The 13,891-nt window shown below is 49.3% G+C and overlaps 2 protein-coding genes across 3 annotated transcripts in view; both read left to right on the plus strand.

The window, feature by feature from the left end:
• The window catches only part of STK39 (serine/threonine kinase 39), a 2,038,823-nt gene that overhangs the window by 1,606,013 nt on the left and 418,919 nt on the right, over window positions 1-13,891 (plus strand). The window lies entirely within an intron of this gene.
• On the plus strand, window positions 595-2,624 carry LOC138488890 (nuclear apoptosis-inducing factor 1-like). The gene is made up of 2 exons (XM_069616261.1): window positions 595-1,424; window positions 1,739-2,624. Exons 1-2 carry the CDS (start codon window positions 1,004-1,006, stop codon window positions 2,578-2,580), a joined length of 1,263 nt encoding a protein of 420 aa, XP_069472362.1. The 5' UTR covers window positions 595-1,003; the 3' UTR covers window positions 2,581-2,624.

The following is a 13,891-nucleotide window of genomic DNA, read 5'->3' on the forward strand; positions in this document are numbered from 1 at the left end:
CCTGTACAACATGCAGAGCTGTTTAAGCAGTTAATTGAGGCTGTAAAAGTAAAAGTAGAAGTGGCAATAATAATATGTGCCACCCACACAGGTAAACAAGACAAAATATCATTAGGAAATGAAATGGCTGACATTGCAGCAAAAGAAGCTGCCCACTTACCTGAAGGAACTACAAGCAATTACCCAAGGGCAAAAGAAAGAGAACCACTTATGGCAGCCGTAAAAGAAGGCGGGTGGGGAGGAAGATATAGAGGAGATTTTCCACACAATACCCATTGTCCAAATTTACAGAGCTGCAAGGTGAAACACCAAAAGAGGAAAAAGACTTATGGATGGAGCGTGGGTGCTCACTCTCACCCACCGACTTGATCTGGAGGCAGAACAGCACGGGAAGCCTATAATGTAGCACTACAACAGCTACACTTCCCCACCCATGCATCAAAAGAAAGTATAGTGCCAGAAATGAATGAAGGATCGTATGTCCCAAATCTGCATGAGAGAGTGGCTGAGTTCATGGGAAACTGTGTGAAATGTCAACAATTTATTTAATAATTTATTATGCATTTGTACAGCAAGACGGGCCTCATTACGACCCTGGCGGTAATCCGCCGTCATTACCGCCATGGCGTAATGAACGTTAACGCCGTGGGACGATGGTGTAAAGTGCGCCACATTACGACCCATCGCGCACGAGCATTACGCCATGGCGGTAATGTAAACAGCGCCATGGCGGTAATGCCCCCAAAACGGCACCTACCGGCATCGTATGCGGCGCAAGGTGCACCACCGCCACCGCCGTACATAGCGGTGACCGTAGTTAGCGGTCACCGCAATTAGCGTTGACCGTAGATAAGCGGAACCGGAAGTAGCGTCACCGCGGCGGAACGGGAAAGAGCACGGCGGCCATCTTTAAAAACACAATCCATTGCCATCCTCCGAAACCACTGGACATCCGAGCCTGAGACCCCGCCAATACCGGCTTCAACCTTCTACCTGCAGGAAGATGCCGAAAGTTTTGAAAAAAGCCTGTGACCGCCAGCGGCAAGACCGCTTCTCCAGAGAGGAGCTCACCATTCTAGCGGAGACCCTACAGGAGAACGCTGCAGTGGTATTCTCCAACCAACTGACAAGACCGGCCATAACCAAGAAGAAGGCCATATGGGCACTGGTAGCTCAGCGGGTCAGTGCCGTGGGAACGACACCCCGCAATGTCAAACAGTGCCGCAAGCGGTGGGACGATCTCCGGCTCAGAGTCAGGAGCATACTATCAGCCAACATGAACCTGGCAATGGCAACTGGGGGAGGATCGGAGTCCCCTATAAAATTGCAGCCATGGGAGGAAATCTGTGCCTCCACAATCGGAATGCAGAGCATTGAAGGAGTAGGAGGAATGGAGAGAGGAGCCCCGACATCGGGCGATGCAGGTAGGTGGCTCAAATCAAGGCATGCAAAGTCCATTCATGTGAAGTACAATGTTGGCCCATAGTGTGAATGCAACACATCAGCAGGAGACTGCCCACAGATACATCCGATCTGCACCCTGTACACATGCAGCATGCACACCCTAACTGCAGGCACCCACATACCTCCATGCTACTTCCACACAAAAGGGAGTCAACTTTTTTCCCCTGCATGAAATGTGCCACATGTACTAACTGATGAGATGCCAGTCGCAACAATGCCCGGCCAATGTCCGCAGACCCATCAATAACACTCTCCCTCCTCTGTCCCACCACAGGCTCAAATTCCGACCTTGAGGAAGAGGACACCACAGCCTCCACACCCACCAAGAGGGCCAGGCCAACTGTGCCAACGCCACAACCCTCCACCTCTGTCGTCCCGAGGAAAACACCACAGCAGGCAAAATCCATGCAAGGGAAACAGGACAGGGCACAGACAGCCACCCCAGCAGGCAGTACAGCAGCAGCAGCAGCAGCAGCAGACATCACACCAATCATGCCCACAGAAGCCACAGCCTCTGCTGCAAGCAGCACACTTGGGGAGACTGCTGCCATTGCTGCCTCCTCCGATAGTGAAGCAGGGACCTTTGAGGAGAGTGATGTCAGGAGCCCCACAGGCCACCCTCATTCCCCCTACCTGTCCCTAAGCAGCCCGCATGTGGATGCCACACAGGGTCAGCCAGAGGATGACGATTGGCCAGCCACTCCATCCCCGCTGCAGGGGCAGATCAGCCCAATGGGAATGCCACTGCCATTAGCCATGGCCCAGAATCCCAACCATTCTCTGGAGGCGATTGCCACCCGGCAGCAGCAACTTTCCTCGCTGCTCGAAGAACATGTTGCTGAATGTGGGGGGTCAAGTGCAGCAATGGATAAATGTGCTGAGACTGTGAAGGCAGCTATAGAGTCGTCCACAAAGGACATCTGCGCGGAACTAGCTGCTGTGCGGCACGCCATCACTGACCTTGTGCAGACAATACGGGCCATGCGTCCAAATGAGCAGGCAGGATCCTCCTCGGTTGCCAGCTCGACACCGAGCAGCCCCATCCGCCGATCGGGGAGGAACCTCCGCAGCACAGGCAGGGGTGCCCCGGGGGCCAGTGGAGGGGGCTGCCAATAGTGGCCGGACAGTGTAGGAATCCTACTACTGACACTGCTGCACAGACCAACTCACACCTTTGTTGGGATTCCAGGGGGGGGGGAGGGTGGAGGGGGGAGTGGGTGTGTTGGGGTGTGCAGGGGGGTGGCGGGGTGGTGTGTTGGGGAGTTAAGGGGGGAGTTTGGGGGGGGTGTGTGCAGGGGGGAGGTGGGAGGTGGGAGGGGGTGTGTTGGGGTGTGCAGGGGGGTGGCGGGGTGGTGTGTTGGGGAGTTAAGGGGGGAGTTTGGGGGGGTGTGTGCAGGGGGGAGGTGGGAGGTGGGAGGGGGTGTGTTGGGGTGTGCAGGGGGGTGGCGGGGTGGTGTGTTGGGGAGTTAAGGGGGGAGTTTGGGGGGGGGGGTGTGCAGGGGGGAGGTGGGAGGTGGGAGGGGGTGTGACACGACAGTACATAGTTCAAATACAGTTTATTCGTTTCACAAAAGGAAACGTGTGGACATTTTCATTGCGTATGTGTGCTTTATTGGTGTCCAGTCCTCAGTGTGCATGCCCCAGAGTCACACAGTGCCCCAAGTGCTGTCTCCATGCGATGAACACCAGCCGTGTGTGCTAGAAGCAGTGGTTGATGATACTTTGGCGCATGGCACGCCCCTCCTGTGCATCGCCTCCTCCATGTGGTGGCGCCCCTTCTGCACCCTCCTCATCCTCATCCTCATCGTCAGGTGGTTGCAGTTCTGCGTCAGGGGGCAGGGGCACATTCCGTCTGACGCACATATTGTGCAGCATGACACATGCCATGACGATCTTTGCCACCTTCTCATGGCCATACAGGAGTGCCCCACCAGACCTGCTGAGGCTTCGGAACCGTGCCTTCAGGAGGCCGAATGTCTGCTCTATGACCACACGAGTACGTGTATGTGCACGGTTGTAGTCCTCCTCGTGCTGGTTCTGCGGGTTCCGGACTGGCGTGAGGAGCCACCTCTTCAGGGGGTAGGCTGCATCACCTGTATGTAGGCGAGAATGTATGTGTCAGTCATGTTGTCTGTCCAGGAACATGATGTCCCACCATGGCTGGCATGGAACTGTTACCTTGGCTCACTTCTACATGCACTAATTGATTCACACTATGCAACCAGTATATGCCCATTGCTGCCATGGCCTGTTTAGCATGCCATCACCCTATGTATGCAGAGGGGTTTAGTGCATTGTGAGTGGCCTTCCTCTGTATCCGTTCTCTGTGTTACTCACAGCCAGGTGGAGTATGCATCATCCCCCCCCCCCTTTCAGCCAGGTGGAGTATGCATCATCCCCCCCCCCCCTTTCAGCCAGGTGGAGTATGCATCATCCCCCCCCCCCTTTCAGCCAGGTGGAGTATGCATCATCCCCCCCCCCCCTTTCAGCCAGGTGGAGTATGCATCATCCCCCCCCCCCCTTTCTGCCAGGTGGAGTATGCACTGGTACGTCATTCCCATGCCCACTTCCATGACATAGCACTCACCGAGTAGCCAGGATCTTGGGCCTGCATGTCGCTCCATGTAGCGTGGTATTGTGGAGTTCCTCAGGATCATGGAATCATGGGTTGATCCGGGGAATCGGGCACAACAATGTGTGATGATCTTGTTGGAGTCACAGACCATTTGCACGTTGATAGAGTGGAACTGTTTCCGGTTGCGGTACGGTACCTCCATGGCACGTGGAACCACCAATTCCACATGGGTGCAGTCGATGGCACCAATGCAACCGGGTATGCTGGCTAGTGCATGGAAACCCACTTTGGTGTTTGCAATCTCCTGGGCAGTCCGTGGTAATGAGATGTGGTCGTCTGTGTGCTTGAGGAGGGCATCAAGCACTTGGATGAGTGTTCGTGAGAATAATGGTTGTGAAATGCCATGCAGGTGCCCCACTGTGTGCTGGTAGGTGCCTGTGGCCAGGAAGTGGAGTACAGCCACTACCTTCAGTAGGGGGGGGATGGCGGTTGGACTTTCTATCATGCTGACGATGTCGTTGTGTGTCATGTCTACGATGGCGGTGATGGTGTCCCTGTCCAAACGGTACAGGGTGTGGATCTGCTCAGCAGTGAGGTTGTTTGGATTGGCTCTGATGCGTGGGATTGGGGGCTGCCTGCGTGGTGGCACTGGCTGTGCTGGTGGGGCTTGCTGGGCCTGCCTTGCCCTCCTTCTCCTCCTGCGTCTCCTCTGTGCTGCCTGTTGTTGTTGTTGTTGCTGTTGCTGTTGTAGTAGCACATGCATTGCTATCAGGTCCTCCAGCCCCAACATTGCTAGTCGTATTGGCATCATTGTGGAGTGTGACTGGGTGTGGGTAGGGGTGGGGTGTGCTCTTTTTATACTCCCCTGAGTCTGTATTGCCTTCACCTGTGCTGTTTCTGTGCACCTGTGGCAGCTGCATTCACTTGAATTGGCCCTTTACGGTTGGTTCGCGATGGCGTTATTTGCACCATGGCGGTAAGGTACTTAGCGGCCTCAATGATGGCGTTAGGTGCATGTCCGCTTGGGTCGGCATTTGCGTGCCTTTCCGCCATGGCGCTAAGTACGGTGTGGGCGGTCGCGTGCGCGCACCCTTAGCGCAGTTTGCGGCAGCGTTAACTACGATGCCGCTATTGGCATCGTAGTTAACGGTCACGGGTCATGATCGGACCTGGCGGAAAACGATGGCGGTAAGCATTTACCGCCATCGTTTTTCGCTTAGCGCCAGGGTCGTAATGAGGCCTGTGTTTGAAAGTGCCCAGAGGGCAGGGAAGGTAACATGGGACAAAGGCAGTAGAATACAATAATGAACAGGATAGAGGTTGCCCTACAAGGCCTTGTGAGCATTCAGATCATTGCAGTGCTGAAAGTGAGGGAAGGGACAGGGGAAGGGTTGTAAGTGCTTGGACATTTCTCAGAGTGGGAAGTTCCAGGAAGTAAGTTGCCAGGAACCGATAACTGCTTGGCAGAGGTCAAATAGTAAAGAGTGGTCATCTTTTGATACAATAAGTGCAGTCCTGTGAGTGAACACATCCAGTGGGTGCCCAAGGGCAAGTGCTGGGAGTGGGAGGGGCTGAAGGCAATTGGTCGGAAGGACAGGGCCCAGAAGGAAACATAATGGCCAAACTCACCAATCTCAGTGACAGAGGGATTTAGCACGGAAGGGGGAGGGGAAGGAGGAGGTGAAGAGAAAAGTCCTGAGGCACTTCTGGAATTTGAGGAGATCTGGCTCAAGACAGAGAGGGAGGGGGAGGCTGTTCCAGAGGAGGGAGCTAGCCGAGGAAAGAGATCGGCCTCCAACTCGCTGCTTTAGAAGCACTTGACACACATATAGTTGGACTCCGAGGAATGTAAAGACCTGGAGGGAGAGTATTTGGTGAGAGCAAGTTGTAGATAGCATGGTCCCATGCCCCAGACAGCCTTGTTGATGATGCAGAGGGATTTGAATTTGATCCTTGCTGCTAAAGGGAGCCAGTAGAAGGATTTTAGAGCTGGAGAGATAAGCTCCCTGGGCTTGAGGCCGAGGATAAGTCTTTCAGCCCTATTCTGGATACACTTGAGGGAGCAGAGAGACAAAGAGGGTAAATTAAGGAAGAGGCTATGATATGATATGTAATTTATATTGCGCTTGATACCCAGAGGTTTCTAAGCGCAGACCCGGGGATCAAACCTGTGGTGCTCTGTGTTGTCTTGCTTCCAAGGCGAGCACGTTGCATATGAGGTATCCTCCCGAGACAAGAGTGTTGGAGTAGTCCAGCCTGAAGAGTACCAGGGCTCTAGAGACATTGAGCCTCTGGAGAAATGTGAGGAAAGGAAGGATGCCTCTGAGGAGGTGGAGTTGGAAGTGGGCCTTCTTAGCAAGGTCCATGATGTGAGGGAGGAAAGAAAGAGAGGAGTCGAAGATTACTCCAAGGTTTCCAGCTTTGGATGAAGAAGGGTGGAGGCCCATAGAGGGTGGCCAGAGAGAAGGGAGGAAAGTGGGAGCAGGAATCCTAATAAGGAGGATCTCAGTCTTGTTGGCATTGAGGCAGAGATCGTTAGAGGCCCACGAGGACTGGATAGCAAAAGAGCAATCAGGACTGGTAGAGGAAGTAGCAAGAGGGTCAGGGGGAGTTTTGAAAAAGAGTTGGGTGTCATCTGTATAACATTGGAAGTAGGGGAGAAAGTGGAAATAAGGTGAGCAAGTGGAGATAGGGTGAGAGGTTGGAGCCCTGGGGGACACCACAGGTAGAGATAGAAGATAACCTGGGAGGGACAGTCGGTGAGGAAGAATGAGAATAGCAGTAGAATTAGAGTCCAGAGATGTGAGATGTGAGCAGTTCTTTATGAGTGTTCAGGAGAGCAGTTTCCGTACCCCTGGATGCTGGAGATGAATCCAGATTGATTTTCATGTAGCAACCAACCAGCTCAGTATGCTGAGTCAGTTATGGGAGGGCCAATTTCTCCAACAGTTTCATAAGGAAGGGGGCGATAGAGATGGGGCGAGTGAGGGCATCAGGGCAGAGGGGAAAGACCCAGAAGCAAGAGAGTAATTGCACAAATAAGCAAGTGCAGGGGCAAGGGAGCCAATGTTGTCCTTAATAGAGGAAGAACAGGGGGGGAACCTGTTTGGAACAGACCTTCATAGAACGGACAACCCCAGAGACCTCATCCAATGTTGTAGGAGAGAAGGAGGAGAGGAAGACTGAGGGAGGAGGGGAGGCCAGCGGTGGCAGAGGGACGGGAGGGGGAAAAGGGGTGGATAGCGTGCTCAGGATGTGTTGTGTTTTCGCACTGAAGTGGGTGGCGAATGCAGTGCAGAGAGCCTGAGAGGGAAGAGGCATGATGGAGACTGCAGCGATTGCTAGTTCCTTGCAGATTCTAAAGAGTTCAGCCATGTTGTTGGATGCACTAGAGAAGCAAGCCTGTCTGGCCATACTTTGAAAACCATCCAGGGAACAATGCCTCGGCCAAAATGGCCCTTCTGGCACTTGCATATCGACTATGTTGACATGCAAGAAAGATGTGCCTCCTATGGGTGCATGAACACTGTTGTCTGACCATTCTCAAATTGGCTTGATGCGGGACCCTGTGCAAAAAACGGCATGAAATCTACAGCCAATATGTTGGTGAGGGAAGTGTTTCCAAGATGGGGAGAATGTGAAGAGATAAGGTTGGATACTTGCCAGCATTTTGCCAACAACCTTTTTGATGAGATTACGCATCTCTTAGGGATTTAAGCTTTGCAGAGTGTACCAGCCACAAGCAAATAGGATTGTTGAATGTCTCAATGGCTTACTTAAAGAACGCTTTGCAAAGCTAACATCTTCTCTGTACCAGAATTGGCTTTCTTGCCTCGTGCTTGCTATTGTTGCCCTCCGTAACTCACCCAGTGCGGATCACCACTTGACTTTGAACGATATTGTTACGGGTGGGAGGATGCATGCGCTGGTCCCTTCTACACGTTCAATTTCGGATGTTAAACCTAGCTCAGAGATCCTCGAGATGAAATTAAACCATATTTGACAGAAATTAAAAACGTTCTCCGCTACATCTCCCGCCAGGTTCAGCGACCTACATGTTGGCCGACTGACGCTAAAGAGCACAAAAGTGCCCCCCAGGAGGAGAACTTTCCGCAAGCAAAAGCATCTCTATCCTAGACACAGAGTTCTCATCTGCAATGTGGTTAGAAAGTCGAAGGAGCCAAGGGTTTGCGGTCCATTCTACGTTGTTATTGCAACCCCAGTGGCAGTGGAGATAAAGGCAAGAAGGGCATGGATCCATATATCCAATGCACACAAACACAACAGCAGCACAATGGAAAGAAAATGCGTCACCTAATGGGAAGTATACACCAATTAATATTGACATTGTACACTGCAATAATACTCTACAGAGAGCCTGCAAATGAAAGAGAAGGTGGGCAAGAGAATAATAGGGGGAATGGGAGAAGAACAAAACCTGATGAAAATATAATCGGGGCTGGTTTGTTCCGTGTTTCTGCCTTCTGTCTTCTCCTCCTCCTCTGGTTCCTAGTACACAGGGTTAGCATGAGTATGCCTACTGATGGTGTTAGGGAGACACAAACTAAAAGAAGTATATCTAGTATTGAAGAATTTTACAATGCTATTGGGGAGGGAGGGGACTTCATATCTGAAAATGTATGGTACAGGGAGATGAAGAGGGTGGGGCGAGGGAGGGCTAATGCCACCTGCTATGTGTGCTTACTCCTCCGACACCTCGCAGGGACACTGAAAAAAATCCAGCCAAAACAAGTGACAGTACAGGAAGGGGGATGTCTGATGCATATGTCTTTGTGCAAAAAACTAATCCAGGGTCACACCATAGAAGTGAAATGGTTAGATGTGGGGGAGGAGGTGTATGCAGATTACTATATGCAACTAGAAAGCATGGCCCAGGGAGAAACTACTAAGCACGTGATATTAAAATATAACACATAAGGGGCACAGAGGGGGAAACAGGTTGTAACTGCCCACAAAAGAATATTCTGCAAGAGTGCAACAGGACATGACATACATGCCACACTAGGCCCCTGCTGCGAATCCGAGGTTTGGTGTATCACAATGGAAAATGCGAAAGAGTGATGGTACAGTGCCATGCAGAAGGGCTGGTGGGGTTTGAAGAGAGAGTGGTGAAGCAAAAAGATGTGAGGTGTAGGAAAATAAGGAATACCAATGTACTTGCCTTAACCTGGATCGTTGAAAAACACTGCCCAGTCTACATAATACTGCTCACACAGTATTCTTTGTGTTTCAGAGCAAATAGGATGGTGGCACTGGGGATGAACACTGGCTATGAGAACAAGACAAGCATTGCCACATTGCAGAAAGGGACTGTGGCAGTAATGGACATATGGTTAGTCTGTGGGACAAGAGCGTATGACCAGCTGACACCAGATTGGGTATGAGTCTGTGCACTGGTAACCCTCCACAGTCCTGCATTGGTGCTACCCCGTGCAGATTTGGTGCCATTCAACAAGCTATCCACTCAGAAACAGAAGAAGAAATCAACAAAGCCCATGGAGACACAAAGAGAACAACCAAAGATAACAAGGAGGAAGAGGTCCAGCAATGATATATTAGTAAAATCCAACCAGACCTTCATGCTATCCCACCACATTTAAGACTCTCAGCAAGGCATCCTTGTTTTTAAGTTCACTCCTCTTTCCCGTGGTGCAAACGGCAGCTATCGCGAAATGGATTAAATCACGAGCTGCTCCAATTGGCTAATGCAACTGAAAAAGGACTGAATGCAATGCGAGAAGAGCTCTGAGCTTTGCATTTAATGGCCCTGCAAAATCATTATGTGTTGGACCTTATAACTGCTATGGAAAGTGGCGTGTGCCACAAGATCAGGAGCACATGTTGCAAAGCAATACCAGCTAACAATGCAGCCAACGGTACACTTACAGAGGCTATCAAGGAGATACGAACAATGCATGAAAGTATGAGGATAGAGACACAAGACATCATGTCAAGCACCTGTCTGGATGCATTATTTGCCAGGGTCCCAGATGCTGACAGCAATGTTCAAAATAACTGTCCCTTTCCTTGTCGTGATGCTTGTCGCAATCTGCATCAGTCAGTGGGTCATTGGTTGGTACAATTGTCACAAAAGAAGAGCACACTACATAATGTCAGCAAATCAAATTGAACTTGGTAAAGTGTTAGGTGAGGAAACACCAAGCATGAATGAGAGGGAGGATGATGTGAAGTTAATTTTGACAGCACGCCACAAGACTTGGAACTATGAGGCCTTCTGAAGCGAGTGCTCACCTGATGAGACAAAGATACTAGTATTTGGGAAATACCTAGAACGGTACGAAGAGGAAGGAGACATGAGCAGGTTCACACATGTGTGGATGTGCAAGGAAAAGGGTGAGAAAATGAGCAGGAGGGAGACGTCAATCGAAAGATCGATCGAAGGGGGGAATGTACTAAAGGTGCTAATTCAGCACCAGATAGGGGGCACACCTACCACCTGCGATAATAAGCAAGGGGGGATGGGGCACCTTCTGTATTTGTATTTGTATTTGTATTTTGTAGTTTGATTATTTCTATAGCGCACCTGGCCCAAAGGCATCTGGGCGCATTTCTTGGAGTTGCAGTTACATAATATACATGGATAAGAACAGTATAATACCATCAGATAAATTAAATACTTACAGAGTACATAATAAGCATGGATAGGATCAATACATAAGAAACTTACTGGTAAATTAGAAACAATACACATTTGCAACAAAAGGTAGTCCAAGGGATCATCAGAGACTATAGTGTCCGGCAGAGCAAGTTAGGAACTGGTAGGGTTGTACTCTTCTTGAGAGCGCAGCCAATCTTTGGCCATACTCTTTAAGGCATATAAAGAAGGTTAATATCTGATGGGGTTAGGCACTGAATTCCAGAGTTTCGTGGCGAGGACTGGGAAGCTTGAACCACCAGATTTCTGAATCTTGAATGGGTATAGCAACACAGTGTGCCTGGGCAGCTCTCAAAGGGGTTCAGTGGGTAAAGCTAGAAGACAGATAGTTGGGTGCTTGGTTGGCAAGCCAGGTATGCATCAGTGAAAGAGTTTTCAGTGTGACTTTTTGGGATACTGAGAGCCAATGTAATCTACGTCTTGTGTCTGAAATGTGATGATTCCTAGGGATGTTTAAGGCAGCTCTAATGGCATTGTTCTGAATAACTTGGAGCTTGTTAAGGTTATGTTGTCTAGTTCCTAAATAGAGGGCATTGCAGTAGTCGTTTTTCGACATAACCAGAGTTCTAGCCAATGTGATGCAGTTGGCTGTGGTGAGGAATAGACTGCAAGCTGTAATAAGCTTACAAGTGTATGTTGAAGCTGAAATACTGCATTCGTTTGTCTGCATAGTGATAGAGTGGAGTCAAGGTAGATACCTAAGGTTTTAGTATCGTTGGATACTTTAATGGTATTACCATCATTGACAAAGGCTTTAAAATGATGGGTCGAGTCTGTTGAGTCTGAGGTGCGACCCAAGGAAAACAAGCTCTGTCTTTTCATTGTTAAGACAGAGCTCGTTTGTGCCATCCAGGCCTGGTTGACCTGGTAGATGGCATTCACAGCTTTGGTGTCTGCAGTGTGATCTCCTGTGATAGGAATGAGTTTCTGAGTGTCATCGGTGTAATTGGTGTAGGTGACACCCAGATAATCTAAGATATATCGAATTGAGGTTTAGTATACACATTATAAAGTGTAAGGGAAAAGCAAGAACCTTGCGGGACCCCACATGGGACTGGTGAGGGTTCAGCTGATGGGGACAGTGAGAAGACTTGCCTAGATCTATTATCCAGAAATTATCTGATCCACGAGGTGGCTTTGTCTGAGAAATGTGCAGTCAGTTTAAGGTGTCGACAGAGGATTTGGTGGTTGACCAAGTCAAACGCTGCTGATAAATCAAGTAAAAGTCCTCAATTTGCGTTTTTAAGTCAATTAGAGCTGTTTCCTTTCCGTGTTTAGGCCAGAACCCCAATTGTCTGAGGTCCAGAAGTTTGTTAGATTCTAGGTAGTTTTGGATCTGCAAATTTGCTGCACGGTCTAAGATTTTAAGCAAAAAAGGCACAGTAGTTATAGGCCTATAGTTCATCGGTATGCTAGTGTCCAGAGATGGTTTTTTAGCAAGGAGATAACCCAGGCATCCTTCAAGTTGTCTGGGACAACAACTGTATTGAAGGAGGAATTGATGAAAGCAGTAATTAAAGGCGCTAGTTCGCGTGAGACTTCCTTGATGATGGGAGCTGGACAATTGGAGGGTTTGAGCTTATTAATAATGCTTTCAAGCTCTGTAGTAGTTAGAGCCATGATATTGAAAGTTTTGATGGTAGGAGTATTGGGTGTGGAGAGATTATGAGGAAAGTTAGCAAGTGGATCAGTTTGGAGGCTCATTTTTGTTGGCGTTAATTTTACTTTGGAGTGTGGCAATTTTCCCAAGGAGCACATTGTGAATGTTGGTGCACAAAGTACTGTCTTTGGTACCGGTATCCAAGGGGGATTAAAGGGGGTAAAAAACACAGGTACACAAACTGCAGTCACACCATAAAAGAAGGCCTCATGGGGAAATGTGGTGGTACGGATACATTGTGTGTACCATCTGCCCTAGGGACCTTTGTATGATTAGAACAAGATAGGGAAAAATATCACATTAAACACGTTCAGCAGGGATGCCCCCAGGATGCGCCCTGCCTGGGAAACCCTGCTCTGAACACATGATCAGCACCCCATGGGCCAGGTAGGAGGGAGACAGAGCTCAAGCTGCATGTCACAGGCAGGATGAAGCAGCAGTGGGCATGCAATGACAGGGCCAATCCTGTGGGCAGTCGGGGGTAGAGGGAAAGTGGACTTGAGCCAGAGACACGTTGACATGGCTATGATTGCCTCTCGGCTGGTGGCCATGCAAAGGGGAAGCTGAACAGAGTGGCGTTTCTAGGAGGACCAATCAAACGGCACATGTTTGTGTTCCATGGAGGTGGCAAGCCTTTGGAGTATCCACCACAAGGTTTGCAAAGGCCGATTTCCAGCAGGACCTTCTGAATGTCTCCCTTCCCACCAGAAGCAGGGTGTCTCATTTCTTTTCTTGCAATGGTGCCGACCAATGGCAGTATAATAAAGTTCTGGCGCTCAGCACAAATAATATTTTACTAATTGCAAACTGTTCGTGGGAGGGGTGAGATTTAAACTGGCACCACATGGGGAGGTGATGAGTTGGGATAATTTTGATCTCTTAGCTCCAATCAAGTTCTACTAACATACAATAGCTCTAAGGATATGACATAGTCTAACCAATGAATTTCTTGGGAACCAGGACACAATATGAAGAGTTTGAGCTACATCTTTTTCTAATTCCTTGACTATTGCATTCATAGTATAAAACGAATGTTCACTGTAGTTCCAGGCGTCAGTTATCATCAATGAGTACCAGTTCACTGTTCTGTTTGGTTTGTGCTCACTCAGCTGTAATAAGCAGGATTGCTTCCTGCCTGGTGTGTGCGCTTTTTTATTTTTTGTTACGATTTTTATATGGTGGGATTGGAGGACCCCTGGTACATATAAATAAATCCTGTGAACATAACAGTAAAGGAGAGAAATGGAAGAAGAGAAAAGCAAGCTCCTCCATTAGCCAGAAAGAAGGGAAAAGCCAGCTCCTTCATGAGCCATACTTGCCTGGCCATTTGATGGCAGAGGTGAATAAATGGACCAATTTACCACAATATTCTGAAAGTCTATAAATCCTTGCAGCTACTCATATTTGAATGTTAACTATTTTGTAAATGCCTAATCTGAAGACTATCCACAAAATGCACCCTGAAAAGACATCTTAACTACTCTGAAAGTTATTA

The sequence above is a fragment of the Ambystoma mexicanum genome, chromosome 9 (genome assembly GCF_040938575.1).
Source record: "Ambystoma mexicanum isolate Mex_15411 chromosome 9, UKY_AmexF1_1, whole genome shotgun sequence".
In the NCBI taxonomy this organism is placed as follows: Eukaryota; Metazoa; Chordata; class Amphibia; order Caudata; family Ambystomatidae; genus Ambystoma; species Ambystoma mexicanum.